The following is a 16,685-nucleotide window of genomic DNA, read 5'->3' on the forward strand; positions in this document are numbered from 1 at the left end:
GCCACCTTTTGATGTGATTACAGCTGTAAGTCGCTTGGGGTATGTCTCTATCAGTTTTGCACATCGAGAGACTGAAATGTTTTCCCATTCTTCCTTACAAAACAGCTCGAGCTCAGTGAGGTTGGATGGAGCGCATTTGTGAACAGCAGTTTTCAGTTCTTTCCACAGATTCTCGATTGGATTAAGGTCGGGACTTTGACTTGGCCATTCTAACACCTGGATATGTTTATTTTTGAACCATTCCATTGTAGATTTTGCTTTATGTTTTGGATCATTGTCTTGTTGGAAGACAAATCTCCGTCCCAGTCTCAGGTCTTTTGCAGACTCCATCAGGTTTTCTCCCAGAATGGTCCTGTATTTGGCTCCATCCATCTTCCCATTAATTTTAACCATCTTCCCTGTCCCTGCTGAAGAAAAGCAGGCCCAAACCATGATGCTGCCACCACCATGTTTGACAGTGGGGATGGTGTGTTCAGGGTGATGAACTGTGTTGCTTTTACGCCAAACATAACGTTTTGCATTGTTGCCAAAATGTTCAATTTTGGTTTCATCTGACCAGAGCACCTTCTTCCACATGTTTGGTGTGTCTCCCAGGTGGCTTGTGGCGACACTTTTTATGGATATCTTTAAGAAATGGCTTTCTTCTTGCCACTCTTCCATAAAGGCCAGATTTGTGTAATATACGACTGATTGTTGTCCTATGGACAGAGTCTCCCACCTCAGCTGTAGATCTCTGCAGTTCATCCAGAGTGATCATGTGCCTCTTGGCTGCATCTCTGATCAGTCTTCTCCTTGTATGAGCTGAAAGTTTAGAGGGACGGCCAGGTCTTGGTAGATTTGCAGTGGTCTGATACTCCTTCCATTTCAATATTATCGCTTGCACAGTGCTCCTTGGGATGTTTAAAGCTTGGGAAATCTTTTTGTATCCAAATCCGGCTTTAAACTTCTTCACAACAGTATCTCGGACCTGCCTGGTGTGTTCCTTGTTCTTCATGATGCTCTCTGTGCTTTTAACGGACCTCTGAGACTATCACAGTGCAGGTGCATTTATACAGAGACTTGATTACACACAGGTGGATTGTATTTATCATCATTAGTCATTTAGGTCAACATTGGATCATTCAGAGATCCTCGCTGAACTTCTGGAGAGAGATTGCTGCACTGGAAGTAAAGGGGCTGAATAATTTTGCACGCCCAATTTTTCAGTTTTTGATTTGTTAAAAAAGTTTGAAATATCCAATAAATGTCGTTCCTCTTCATGATTGTGTCCCACTTGTTGTTGATTCTTCACAAAAAAATACAGCTTTATATCTTTATGTTTGAAGCCTGAAATGTGGCAAAAGGTCGCAAATTTCAAGGGGGCGAATACTTTCGCAAGGCACTGTATCTAAATTCCTTCATGTGGGTTTTTGACCATAGTTCCTCTTTCACAGTAGGCCAATAACAAAAAGCATTTCATGTGCATTAACTTACAAACTCGTATGAAATCTGTAAATATTAATTCAAAATGTAAATTACGAGCCTAGTTTTGCCAAGGAGACAGAACCCTTTCTGGCTACTCATGATTGGCTGATATAATGGAACGGTTGGAAATGCAGAGATGAGTTCTGATTGGTCTGTCATGTCCTTCTCTCTGTAACATAAGGCGGACTTCTGATGTCTATAACAGAATGTGGAATTACCTGGTCTGTGTACTGTATATTAAAGTTTTCTGTAGTGACAATGGTGAGTGAAATCAGAAATCACTATAGTTTTATATCACAGGAGGTTGGTGGCAGCTTAATTGGGGAGGACAGGTTTGTGGAAATGGCTGGGGTGGAATAAGTGGAATGGTATCAAATACATCAAGCACATTGTTTCCATGTATTTGATGCCATTACATTTTCTCAGTTCCAGCCATTATTATGAGCCGTCCTCCCCTCAGTATCCACTGTTTTATATCTATTATCTATAGAAATGTATACCTCAGTAAAAGGCAATTCAATTCAGTTTCAAGCCATGTCATTGTTTATCAGACTATGCCAGGTTTTATTTTACAGGGAAGTCTATTGTAAGATCAGCCTCACAAGCCAAGAGAGGGGTTAGGCCTGTCTTTCAAATACTGATGTCTCTGTGAAAAATCACAAAGCTGAGCTGACAGGCAACCAGAAACTGGCAGTTGGTTGAAATTAGACAATTATTCCTCGATAAACTACTGGAACACCTTTCAAACAATCCTGCCCGAACGTGCCCAGCGAGCAGAAGATTCACACAGTGAAGAATCCTGTGGCGGCCATCCAAAACCCTGAAAGCTTAAGAATGTCTGTAAAAAGCATTAGGCAATAGTGTGGACTGTTAGGGCTAGCAGGCGTGGTGGAAAGGCCGGGCCAACAGACAGAGCTCTCCAGAGATCGCATTTACTTTAAATTGCCCCAGCTCTAGATTGAGCTCTTCTTGAGGAGGATATAGAGGGAGATAGAGAGGGGGATATAGAGAGGGAGATACAGAGTTGGATATAGAGGGGGATATAGAGGGATACAGAGGGGGATACAGAGTTGGATATAGAGGGGGATATAGAGGGATACAGAGGGAGATACAGAGTTGGATTTAGAGGCGGATATAGAGGGATACAGAGGGAGATACAGAGTTGGATTTAGAGGCGGATATAGAGGGATACAGAGGGAGATACAGAAGGGGATATAGAGGGGGATATAGAGGAAGATACAGAGGGGGATACAGAGTTGGATATAGAGGGGATATAGATACAGAGTACAGAGTTGGATTTAGAGGCGGATATAGAGGAAGATACAGAGGGAGATACAGAGTTGGATTTAGAGGGATATAGAGGGATACAGAGGGAGATACAGAGTTGGATTTAGAGGCGGATATAGAGGGATACAGAGGGAGATACAGAAGGGGATATAGAGGGGGATATAGAGGAAGATACAGAGGGGGATACAGAGTTGGATATAGAGGGGGATATAGAGGGATATAGAGGGAGATACAGAGGGGGATACAGAGGGGGATACAGAGGGGGATACAGAGTTGGATATAGAGGGGGATATAGAGGGATACAGAGGGAGATACAGAGGGGGATACAGAGTTGGATATAGAGGGGAAGGGGATACAGAGTTGGATATAGAGGGATACAGAGGGGGATACAGAGGGGGATATAGAGGAAGATACAGAGGGGGATACAGTGTTGGAGTATAGGGATATAGAGGGGGATACAGAGGGGGATACAGAGGGGGATACAGAGTTGGATATAGAGGGGGATATAGAGGGATACAGAGGGAGATACAGAGGGGGATACAGAGTTGGATATAGAGGGGGATATAGAGGAAGATACAGAGTTGGATATAGAGGGGGATATAGAGGAATACAGAGGGGGATACAGAGGGGGATACAGAGTTGGATATAGAGGGGGATATAGAGGGATACAGAGGGAGATACAGAGGGGGGTATAGAGGGGGATATAGAGGAAGATACAGAGGGGATACAGAGTTGGATATAGAGGGATACAGAGGGGGATACAGAGTTGGATATAGATTGGGATATAGAGGGAGATACAGAGGGGGATATAGAGCAGGATATAGAGGGATACAGAGGGGGATACAGAGTTGGATATAGAGGGGGATATAAAGGGATACAGAGGGGGATACAGAGTTGGATTTAGAGGGGGATATAGAGGGATACAGAGGGAGATACAGAGTTGGATATAGAGGGGGATATAGAGGGATACAGAGGGGGATATAGAGGGGGATATAGAGGAAGATACAGAGGGGATACAGAGTTGGATATAGAGGGATACAGAGGGAGATACAGAGGGGGATATAGAGGGGGGATATAGAGGAAGATACAGAGGGGGATACAGAGTTGGATATAGAGGGGGATATAGAGGAAGATACAGAGGGAGATACAGAGTTGGATATAGAGGGGGATATAGAGGGATACAGAGGGGGATACAGAGTTGGATTTATAGGGGGATATAGAGGGATACAGAAGGGGTAACAGAGTTGGATATAGAGGGGGATACAGAGGGAGATACAGAGGAAGATACAGAGGTGGATATAGAGGAAGATATATTTTTACATTACATTTAAGTCATTTAGCAGACGCTCTTATCCAGAGCGACTTACAAATTGGTGCATTCACCTTATGACATCCAGTGGAACAGCCACTTTACAATAGTGCATCTAAATCTTCTAGGGGGGTGAGAAGGATTACTTATCCTATCCTAGGTATTCCTTAAAGAGGTGGGGTTTCAGGTGTCTCCGGAAGGTGGTGATTGACTCCGCTGTCCTGGCGTCGTGAGGGAGTTTGTTCCACCATTGGGGGGCCAGAGCAGCGAACAGTTTTGACTGGGCTGGGCGGGAACTGTACTTCCTCAGTGGTAGGGAGGCGAGCAGGCCAGAGGTGGATGAACGCAGTGCCCTTGTTTGGGTGTAGGGCCTGATCAGAGCCTGGAGGTACAGAGGTGCCGTTCCCCTCACAGCTCCGTAGGCAAGCACCATGGTCTTGTAGCGGATGCGAGCTTCAACTGGAAGCCAGTGGAGAGAGCGGAGGAGCGGGGTGACGTGAGAGAACTTGGGAAGGTTGAACACCAGACGGGCTGCGGCGTTCTGGATGAGTTGTAGGGGTTTAATGGCACAGGCAGGGAGCCCAGCCAACAGCGAGTTGCAGTAATCCAGACGGGAGATGACAAGTGCCTGGATTAGGACCTGCGCCGCTTCCTGTGTGAGGCAGGGTCGTACTCTGCGGATGTTGTAGAGCATGAACCTACAGGAACGGGACACCGCCTTGATGTTAGTTGAGAACGACAGGGTGTTTTCCAGGATCACGCCAAGGTTCTTAGCACTCTGGGAGGAGGACACAATGGAGTTGTCAACCGTGATGGCGAGATCATGGAACGGGCAGTCCTTCCCCGGGAGGAAGAGCAGCTCCGTCTTGCCGAGGTTCAGCTTGAGGTGGTGATCCGTCATCCACACTGATATGTCTGCCAGACATGCAGAGATGCGATTCGCCACCTGGTCATCAGAAGGGGGAAAGGGGGATACAGAGTTGAATATAGAGGGATACAGAGGGGGATATAGAGGGGGATATAGAGGGATACAGAGGGGGATATAGAGGGGGATATAGAGGGGGATACAGAGTTCGATATAGAGGGGGATATAGAGGGATACAGAGTTGGATATAGAGGGGGATATAGAGTTGGATATAGAGGGGGATATAGAGCGATACAGAGGGAGATACAGAGTTGGATATAGAGGGGGATATAGAGGGATACAGAGGGAGATATAGAGGGAAACACTGTTTGACAGTGATGTCCTGCCAAATCTTAATTAGAGTCTGATTCCGAACTTGCAAGCATTTCCTCACAACTTACAGCCTGGAAATGTGACATGTAAATTTGCATGTTTTCAATTTGCTGCATTTGTGGGGGTCCTTACAATACGGACATGACATTAAATGTGTATCATGTGAGCCATTGATAATGCATGTAAATGTTGAAACTCAGTGCGTGTTGCCCATGTCTAATCTCAATGTGTTAGCTGCTTTGTGATTCAATGCATGCACGCACACACACACACACACACACACACACACACACACACACACACACACACACACACACACACACACACACACACACACACACACACACACACACACACACACACACACACACACACACACACACACACACACACAGAGAGAGATTAGATTGTGTTGTTAAGCATTCCAAGGATGTCAATTGTATGCAAATGGAATGCACCATACTGTTAGAGGAAATTGAAAGTTCACAGCACTGTTACATCAGGGAACACTGAAGGCACTCACCACATTGCCTTGGTTAGAGGACAACATTACAGCATAAGCCGAGTTGTCATTAACTTCATACTGTGAATTGGTAATAGTTAGCACAATACACATTTTATCATGATGGGGATCATCATAAAACACCCAATAATAATTATATCTGGAATACAAATCCTTGGCAAGGAGCATATATCTGTACCAAGGTCCTACTGTACATTTTCAAAAGAACAGACTACTTAAAGGGGCAATCTTTTCAATAACTTCTTCACTGAAATGCTGTATTGCTTTCTACCTATGCTATGAGTATGGCCCCCTCACTTGAACCTCATCAATATGTAATCATCATGTTTGACACCCTTACTCTCTTCAATTGTCCTCTCACGGGTTCCACAGCCCCTCTATACAAGATGACAGTTGGTTGAGCTCAAGGACAACAATCTCCACAGTCCACAGCACTTCAACAAATGCCTGTATAAGTCATGGCTACCAGAGCCAGAATGGGACCATTAATAAACATTGAAAATAACTTCCAGAATAACAGAACACTCTTAGAAAAAAGGTGCTATCTAGAACCTAAAAGGGTTATTCAGCCATCCACATAGGATAACCCTTTGAAGAACCCTTTTTGTTCCAGGTAGAACCCTTTGGTTCCAGGTAGAACCCTTTACAAAGAGAATTCCACATGGAACCAGAGTTCTACCTGGAACCAAAAAGGGTTCTCCTATGGAGACAGCCAAAGAACTCTTTTTTTCTGTGTACAGAAGGCGATACAAATGATAGAAATCAGAATTTGCTCATACGGCTCATTACTAAAAACAACGAATGATATTATGTTGAGAAATAATCTTCAGTTATTATTTACACAAATTTAAATGTACAGCGTAACATTGTAATGAAGTGTTCAGAACCATTTATTTTGATTCTGTCTTTACTTAATGTAAATACCAGAGCATGGAGATTAACATTCTGAGTTTCACCTCGAGCTCCTGTCCTATGGTGTCTGTTAATTCATTCTGAGTTTCACCTCGACCTCCTGTCCTATGGTGTCTGTTAATTCATTCTGAGTTTCACCTCGAGCTCCTGTCCTATGGTGTCTGTTAATTCATTCTGAGTTTCACCTCGAGCTCCTGTCCTATGGTGTCTGTTAATTCATTCTGAGTTTCACCTCGAGCTCCTGTCCTATGGTGTCTGTTAATTCATTCTGAGTTTCACCTCGAGCTCCTGTCCTATGGTGTCTGTTCATTCAGATGAATCCATGTTTTCCCTGCCTTATCTTGAGTCTACTGTTATGTACCAGTGCTTCAGTGTTCAGCAGAAACTATTTCCCTTCCCTGGCTAGAAATGGATTCTGAGCTCCTTCAGTAGCATTTCCCAAGGTCAGCAGCAGAATTACAGAATGTAATCACCGCCAAAACTGGACAATATTTCTTCCCGCGACATTGTCAAATGATGATCACTGAATGTTATAATCTACCCTTATCGTGTGAGAATGAAAGCACATACTACAACAGCCAATAGCCAGTTTCTCAATTCAACAGAATAGAAGCAATTGCTGTGGCTTAGAGCGGCATTTATCCCTATACAGCATTAAGCATTCCTGGCTGTCTAAAAGAGGCAATCATCTATTGCTACTATAATAACTAAAAACTGTAAGCATGTTGTACTCCATTGTTTGTAAACAATGTCATTGTAGTCAAACACTTCATAGTCTCAAAACATGGTTAAAAGTGTCATTTTTTATCCCATGGATGGTCAGTCCTTGCATCCAGAGCGCTGTCCCTAGGCCCCTCCCTCAGCTGTTTACCAAAACGATAGATTGCCTATTTAAGAGCAAACATCAGGAAGCTGATCAATGATTGTGTGAGCTTTGACAAAGGAAGCATGTGTGTGCAGCCACTTTACGTTCTATTTTCTATTAGCAATGACTGTTAAATCACAGGACACAAAATACTGATTACAAAAATACAAATCTGCAGGAGGAAAAGACTGACAATCTCTCTGACAAGAAAAAGCTGCTCCAAAGCCCAGATAGCAGGAGTGACAGGTAACCCACAAACGGTCATGTTGTCAGAGAGACACTCACAGATGCCAAAGCACTGCTGCCATATCTATGATTTCACTCTAAATATCTCCCTGTTACGTCCACAACTTCAGAGAGAAATGGACACTTCAACACAAGTTGAAACCAGGTGTGTTATAGATAAGGATGTATAGGTAGATATTTCTAGTATATAAGCCATTATATAAATGTCTACGTAGGATCACATAAAAAAACAAGGTCTCTGATGGCCACATTGATGTATGATATAAATTGGTTAGCTGACAACGTCACGAAAACGATGCGCACGAGTTGATTCTGGATCGCTAGATAGCTACCAACAATGATAATAAACTTCCATGTGGGGAATCGTGACTCGCTTCAGACAGTTTCATCTTGTTCTTGATGCCATGTCTTGTTTTGAGGTGTGTTATGAACTGATTTCATGTAAATGCTAACATGGCTAAGATTCACTAGGTAGCTAACCAACAACTGTAACAACGTATTTGAGAGACAACAAGTGTATTGATGTTTTTAAAAACATTGGAGACTAAATATAGTTTACATGTTGTCAACAATCTAAGCCAACCCCGTCTGTTTTGCCCCATTGTTGCGCAGGAGTCGGTTGTGTTGCTCAACAACCAACCCGTCTATAATACAGGAGACGGCATTCCAAAGCAAACAGATGACAGGTGTGATGAATGGTGTAGACTGTTGACAGGCCAGTGCACTGCAGAGGATCGATGACAGGTGTGATGAATGGTGTAGACTGTGTGTTGACAGGCCAGTGCACTGCAGTGGATGGATGACAGGTGTGATGAATGGTGTAGACTGTGTGTTGACAGGCCAGTGCACTGCAGTGGATGGATGACAGGTGTGATGAATGGTGTAGACTGTGTGTTGACAGGCCAGTGCACTGCAGTGGATGGATGACAGGTGTGATGAATGGTGTAGACTGTTGACAGGCCAGTGCACTGCAGAGGATGGATGACAGGTGTGATGAATGGTGTAGACTGTGTGTTGACAGGCCAGTGCACTGCAGTGGATGGATGACAGGTGTGATGAATGGTGTAGACTGTGTGTTGACAGGCCAGTGCACTGCAGAGGATGGATGACAGGTGTGATGAATGGTGTAGACTGTGTGTTGACAGGCCAGTGCACTGCAGTGGATGGATGACAGGTGTGATGAATGGTGTAGACTGTTGACAGGCCAGTGCACTGCAGAGGATGGATGACAGGTGTGATGAATGGTGTAGACTGTGTGTTGACAGGCCAGTGCACTGCAGAGGATGGATGACAGGTGTGATGAATGGTGTAGACTGTGTGTTGACAGGCCAGTGCACTGCAGTGGATGGATGACAGGTGTGATGAATGGTGTAGACTGTGAGTTGACAGGCCAGTGCACTGCAGAGGATGGATGACAGGTGTGATGAATGGTGTAGACTGTGTGTTGACAGGCCAGTGCACTGCAGTGGATGGATGACAGGTGTGATGAATGGTGTAGACTGTTGACAGGCCAGTGCACTGCAGAGGATGGATGACAGGTGTGATGAATGGTGTAGACTGTTGACAGGCCAGTGCACTGCAGAGGATGGATGACAGGTGTGATGAATGGTGTAGACTGTGTGTTGACAGGCCAGTGCACTGCAGAGGATGGATGACAGGTGTGATGAATGGTGTAGACTGTTGACAGGCCAGTGCACTGCAGTGGATGGATGACAGGTGTGATGAATGGTGTAGACTGTGTGTTGACAGGCCAGTGCACTGCAGTGGATGGATGACAGGTGTGATGAATGGTGTAGACTGTGTGTTGACAGGCCAGTGCACTGCAGTGGATGGATGACAGGTGTGATGAATGGTGTAGACTGTGTGTTGACAGGCCAGTGCACTGCAGTGGATGGATGACAGGTGTGATGAATGGTGTAGACTGTGTGTTGACAGGCCAGTGCACTGCAGAGGATGGATGACAGGTGTGATGAATGGTGTAGACTGTGTGTTGACAGGCCAGTGCACTGCAGCGGATGGATGACAGGTGTGATGAATGGTGTAGACTGTGTGTTGACAGGCCAGTGCACTGCAGAGGATGGATGACAGGTGTGATGAATGGTGTAGACTGTGTGTTGACAGGCCAGTGCACTGCAGTGGATGGATGACATGTGTGATGAATGGTGTAGACTGTGTGTTGACAGGCCAGTGCACTGCAGTGGATGGATGACAGGTGTGATGAATGGTGTAGACTGTGTGTTGACAGGCCAGTGCACTGCAGCGGATGGATGACAGGTGTGATGAATGGTGTAGACTGTGTGTTGACAGGCCAGTGCACTACAGTGGATGGATGACAGGTGTGATGAATGGTGTAGACTGTGTGTTGACAGGCCAGTGCACTGCAGCGGATGGATGACAGGGGGCTGTGAGAACACTGGTCACCAACAGTCATAACACCACCACCAGACTGCTCTTTGAATTCTGGAAGCATCTGCATCCTATACAGTGAAGACCATTACTAATCTGTGTCCAATGTAATTCTATCACTATTTAGTTTCATAACTAATTTCAATGAGTAATATAACTTTTGCAAGAGTGTTTCGATTTTAATACTAATAGCGTAATACTTACGCTCATTCCTGTGGTTTGAATTATACTTTGATATCACACCCATGTCTTACAACAACAACATTCAATCATTCAACTTGTGAATGAAGTGTTTGAAACATAAAAACAGATGAGTTGAAAGTGGGAGCACTGCCACAGGTGATTGTGGCCCGTATCCAGAATATGTGACAACCAATCATATATTTGCAAGTGACAGAGGTCGAACAGAACACGGCGCTCTATCATCCGTCTGAAACGTGGTAACATTCCCTATGATCTGTCAGCCCTCACAGCATTGTAGGAAAGACAAAGGATCCCACGTGGGTTACGAGCTTTTTCCTGAACACACCGATTCTGCATGGTTTTCTTTTCTGTTGCTAATTAAGAATAAAATGGTTTCAAGTTTCAGGGGGTTCGATGTAGCAGTTACTGATGTTTGTCCCCCATGTGTCACGACTTCCACCGAAGGGGGCTCCTCTCCCTGTTCGGGCGGTGCTCAGAGGTCCTAGTAGTTGATTTCGGTGGGTTTATTTACCTCTGCTGCCTGCTAGTCTTTGTGCGGGATTGTTTTCTGTAGTTGCTTTGTTAGGGGTGCATATCTGCACCACAGGGTTTTCTTTCACGCGGCAGTTGTACTGTTTTTGGTATGTGTTTAGGAGTAGAGGTTTCTCCCCCGTGTGCGACGTTTATTTCCCTGTGTGGCGACCTCGTTTGGGCGTATTCCCCCCATGTTGTGTTTGAGTTGGGACTTCTAATAAAGTATTGTGCCACTGGGACTTCCTTGCTCTCCTGCTCCTGATTCCTGCACCTCCCTCCTTCAAGGAGGCATGTAACACCATGAGACACCATAGGAACAAAGCCAGCATCACTTCCTCAAAATATTCTGAATCTAAGATGACTCAAGAAATCTGTATTTCATTTTGATGTATTTGCCAAGGAGGTTTTAGTATTTCTCAAGTAAAGAAATGCGCCACATGCTGTCTGACAGTATGTAAACAAAGTCCAATCTGCTGTGCTGCTGGGCAGGTCTGTCTCACTGTCAGTGTGTTCTGCTGTACGACTGGAGAGCACATTCACCTCAGCTGTTTATCCCATGTTAGTGGGAAAGTGGGCATTGTCGAATTGAAAACCCAACACTCAAATAAGTCAGGACGAACTCTTTTACTCAAATCTCAAGAAACTCTGTTCTGGAAGGTACTGACTTTACGACCAAAATTAACCTACTTGCACTTTTTTTGGTCAATTTTAGCACTGGAATAAATGCTTCGGACTGATTTCAATCTCATATGCCGTTTCCAACAAGACAAGTTAGTTCTCGAGTTCAGTTCTTCTTTCAGATTCTCTGTGATGTGGCTGTCCTCTCTCACTTCTCCCTCCATTAGCTATGCCCCCTCTCCTCCACAGCCATCCCAAAATGCCCCTCAGCATCTCATCTGTCCCTGGGCTCAACACTCTATTGTTGCCATGTCACCCAATAGCAGGAAATGAAGGTTAAACAGCAGAGTGGTGCAGATCAGCCAGTATACGGACTAAAGTGTTTCATTAAGATGTCACCTTCCATTAGCTGATCAACCTTTGACATGCTGTTTCAGATGGCGGAGACAGGTAGGAGATATGACTACGAAGGTCTGCACAGAAAACACTCAGCTGAAAGAATAGAAATATCAAGACATCCGAGATTGGAGATATAGCTGTACATGAACAGGTCTGAACCAGAGGAGGCTGGTGGGAGGAGATTCTAAAGGATGGGCTCATTGTAATGGAATAAATAGAATGGTTTCAAACACATCAAACATATGGAAACCACAGGTTTGACTCGGTTCCATCGATTCCATTCCAGCCATTATAATGAGACCGTTCTCCTATAGCTCCTCCCTCTGGCCTCCTGTAGCCTGATTTCATGATGTTTGGTTTTACCTCCTGACTGTACAGTCTCTCTTCTATCATAGTCTCACCAAGCTCACCTTCTGTCTAATCTCTTCCTCCATCTTAACTGGAGACCCCAGCTCTGCCACCTGTTTCACCCCTTCACTGGCGAAGCCCCTGTACTCCCACAGGACGTAGCTCCTGGAGTGGGATGCCCCGATGAGGGCTGACCAATGATTGGCACGTCCTGTATAGGGGGGGAAACAAAGAGACAATTTGACAAAGAAATAAAGTGTGTGTGTGTGTGTGTGTGTGTGTGTGTGTGCGTGCGTGCGTGCGTGCGTGCGTGCCAGCGTGTGTAGAGGCTGACAGATCGCTCCTGCCTTTGACTGTACATGTGGCTGGAAGGTCATTGTTAGTTACAATGTGAGGCCTGCACTACCATTGCTGGAGCCCTCATCATTACTGAGAGAGTTGAGGCTGGAATAGACCCTGTCACACCACATATATATGTGTACAGTCAGGTCAGTCAGGTCCAAAATGATTAGCATCCTTGATAAAAATCAGCAAAAAAGACTGCATAAAAACAATTATACAATACTGAGCTATATTGTATGCTCAACATTTAAAAACATGATTGTATTATTTTATACTCATACAATTGCTCAGAGAAAGACATTTTGTAAAAACTAGTAAAAACAAATAATTAAGATCCCTAAGACTAAGATCCCTCCCTCTCAATAGTGGTTACATTTTTTTTTGTGAGCAATTGTATTAGTATTACATTTTTTTTTGCATAGCTCAATATTTGTATTATTTTATACAGTCTTTTTGCTCATCTTTATCAAGGGTGTCATGACTCCCGCCAAAGTCGGCTCCTCTCCTTGTTCGTGCGGCGCTCGGCGGTCGACGTCACCGGTCTTCTAGCCATCGCCGCTCCACTTTTCATTTTCCATTTGTTTTGTCTTGTTTTTCCGCACACCTGTTTTACATCCCCTCATTACTCTACTTGTATATTATCCTCTGTTCCCCCCCATGTCCATGTGTGTAATTGTTCGTTACGTGTCATGTGTGACACTTCATGCTGGTTTCTCATTATTATTATTTGTGTGACGAGTGCGCTATTCGCTTTTGCCTTTGGTGGGAGTGTTGTTTTCGCTATAGTCGGGGTCCGACTGTTTTCCTTCTGCCAAATAAAGTGTGCCTGTTCACTCGTCTCTGCTCTCCTGCACCTGCCTCCAGTTCACCAGTTGCACACACTCTTGACCAAGGGTGCCAATCATTTTGGACGTGACTGTACGGTACTGTATATATAACTCTATCAAAAGACAATTGATGCTTGGTACTATGGTCCCTCAGTGCTCTCCTCAGAAACCCTTGAATGTAATTATGTTTTTCCATGATACGTTACTATTTGTGAAAGATTCTATATACCGCTGGAGGGAAAGGCGAACTATACAAGTTAATCTGTTTAAACCCATCAGGCCCATAGCGAAGCCCTGTGATGTGCTATAATGTACCAAAACCTTTCTTATTTCCTGCCAAAACAGCCTCTTCCTGTCTCAAATGATTTATAGAGATTCCTTTCGTAAGCTGTGACTACATAACGCTGACTGCAAGGAATACGTCTGTGGTTCAGATCATCAGCTCCAAAGAAGTCAGTGTCATAACAGCTTTGATACTGTTTTACTGACCTATGTTGACTGAACATTCTTCCTTTAAATCCCAACAAAACACAAAGAATTGGAAAGGAATCCTCTAAACCACAGTGTGCTGCTTTAGGACATGCAGTATGTCCTGTGTGGCTCAGTTGGTAGAGCGTTGCCCTCACAATGCCAGGACTGTGGGTTTCATTTACCACGGGGGACCAGTATAAAAAATCTGCTAAAATATAAGCATGTTACTCGAGTCAACAGACAGTCTAAATATGTCCAGGGTAAAATGTCACCTTCTTGTGTTTCTTCCCCAACCACAATGTCTTGCTTCATTACTGTAATGCAGATCCTTTCACACTCCATAGAAAACAGACAGAGGAGCAACAGGTGGGAGGTTGTACAGTCATGTGGGGGTGTAGATATACTGTATGACCCCAGTGAGGGACTTACTGGGGTAGTCTTTAGGGTGAATCTTCTCCGACCAGTTGCCAAAGAAGGTGACTCTGTACTTGGCCGTCCCACAGGCACAGCATTCCAGAGGGGGCTTTTCTGTGGTCTCCCCAAACACAGCCTCTGAAAGGCACACACATACACATGCACACACACACGCACAAAGAATGGATAACAATGGTGATGTTGCTTGGTCTAATAGAATAGTTGAAGAATATGACTCCATACAGAATGTCCATTATAATCTACGGTAACAGGTCATATAAAAGGGCTGTTCTGTGAGAAGTAACATTGGTATAGGACAGATATGCTGTACCTTTCTCACACAATCTGACGGTAAGGGAGCCTTCATCCTGGAAGTATATGATCCTCTTCTGCACAATGCTGGCCCTGCAGAGGAGAAGGAACAGCAGTCCTTTTATTCACTGACAGCACAACAAAAATACAGCACTTGTGTTAGCACACAACGTCTAGGGGCATCCACAGACACACACACACACTGCCGAGTGCCAATAGCAACGCCCGGCCATTAGAATGCTCCTCTTTCTCTCTATTGTAATGCGTAAGGAGTGTCTGTTTCCTCTGAGGAGAGGTGGTAAGACCACCCCGTCAGAGACCACCCCAGAGGCACTGCCAGACCTGCTCCCCATCAACCTCTGCAGAATACCAACATACAGAGAGCCAGGAGTCCAGACTGAGACTGATCCACAGGACAGCCCATCAACACTGTGACCATTATGACTGCACTCTCTAAAGCTTATCTCCCAGTGAAGAACATTGGCAATGTATCTGGGGGTTGAAGATATGGTGCTGGACTCATCAAATCAAACAGCAGGATCTCAGTGACCGGGAGCCAAAGAGACAAGGTCCAGCCCAAACTGTTTTCCACAGGAGATGGAAACGGAAGCTGTGGATACATCCTCAGACATGCAGCTGTTCTAAAGCCCTCAGTTACACCGTATGGAGCTCAGCAGGGACTTTGTTATAAAGCAACTTGATAATACATTTCATTTATCATTTCACTTTAAAATATGACACAGTAATTGATTAATATTAGACGCATCAAGTTATTAAGGTTCAGATGAGGACAAACTCTGTAAAAAGATCAGTTTAACCCAATGTCAATATCTTAACATTTGTTTTCAGCAATGGGATCCAGTAGCAGTTGGGTAAAATATACCTGACTAACCCATGACTTGCATGGCTCTCTCCCATGGTTATGTTCTTCACTCCAATGTTTGGGCCAGGCTTCTGTCCAGACCATTATTTCCAGTGGGAGAGTTTAGGATCCTTTAGTTGTGGTTCCACACCCAGGCACATGGGCCTTTGCTTTGAGCTGGGGCTGTATGTCTCCAGTGCTGCTGCCAGCCTGCAACCTCTGTGTCACTGATGAGAGAGGGTGGCTACAGAGAGCAGGAGAGGATGTTTAAAGAGAGCAGGAGAGGATGGCTATAGAGAGCAGGAGAGGGTGGATATAAAGAGCAGGAGTGGGTGGCTATAGGGAGCAGGAGAGGATGTTTAAAGAGAGCAGGAGAGGATGGCTATAGAGAGCAGGATAGGATGTTTAAAGAGAGGAGGAGAGGATGATTAAAGAGAGCAGGAGCGGATGTTTAAAGAGAGCAGGAGAGGATGGCTATAGAGAGCAGGAGAGGATGTTTAAAGAGAGCAGGAGAGGATGGCTATAGAGAGCAGGAGAGGATGTTTAAAGAGAGCAGGAGAGGATGATTAAAGAGAGCAGGAGAGGATGGCTGTTGAGAGCAGGAGAGGATGTTTAAAGAGAGCAGGACAGGTTTGCTGTAGAGAGCAGGAGAGGATGTTTAAAGAGAGCAGGAAGGGATGGCTGTAGAGAGCAGGAGAGAATGTTTACAGAGAGCAGGAGAGGATGGCTGTAGAGAGCAGGAGAGGATGTTTAAAGAGAGCAGGAGAGGATGGCTGTAGAGAGCAGGAGAGGATCTTTATAAAGAGCAGGAGAGGATGGCTGTAGAGAGCAGGAGAGGATGGCTATAAAGAACAGGAGAGGGTGGCTATAGAGAGCAGGGGAGGGTGGCTATTGAGAGCAGGAGAGGGTGGCTATAGAGTACAGGAGAGGATGGCTATAGAGCACAGGAGAGGATGGCTATAGAGCACAGGAGAGGATGCTATAGAGCACAGGAGAGGGTGGCTATAGAGCACAGGAGAGGATGGCTATAGACCACAGGAGATGATGGCTATGGAGAGCAGGAGAGGATGGCTATAGAGCACAGGAGAGGACGGCTATGGAGAGCAGGAGAGGATGGCTTTAGAGC

At 45.0% G+C, this 16,685-nt stretch overlaps 1 protein-coding gene across 1 annotated transcript in view; it reads right to left on the minus strand.

The window, feature by feature from the left end:
- The window catches only part of LOC118395888 (spondin-1-like), a 105,013-nt gene that overhangs the window by 50,956 nt on the left and 37,372 nt on the right, over positions 1-16,685 (minus strand). Inside the window, exons 4-6 of the mRNA XM_035789925.2 lie at positions 14,717-14,790; positions 14,401-14,523; positions 12,394-12,542 (exon numbers count right to left, since the gene is read on the minus strand). Coding sequence (XP_035645818.1) covers positions 12,394-12,542; positions 14,401-14,523; positions 14,717-14,790 — 346 coding nt within the window. The remainder of the gene's footprint in view (positions 1-12,393; positions 12,543-14,400; positions 14,524-14,716; positions 14,791-16,685) is intronic.

Source organism: Oncorhynchus keta, chromosome 17, assembly GCF_023373465.1.
Source record: "Oncorhynchus keta strain PuntledgeMale-10-30-2019 chromosome 17, Oket_V2, whole genome shotgun sequence".
In the NCBI taxonomy this organism is placed as follows: Eukaryota; Metazoa; Chordata; class Actinopteri; order Salmoniformes; family Salmonidae; genus Oncorhynchus; species Oncorhynchus keta.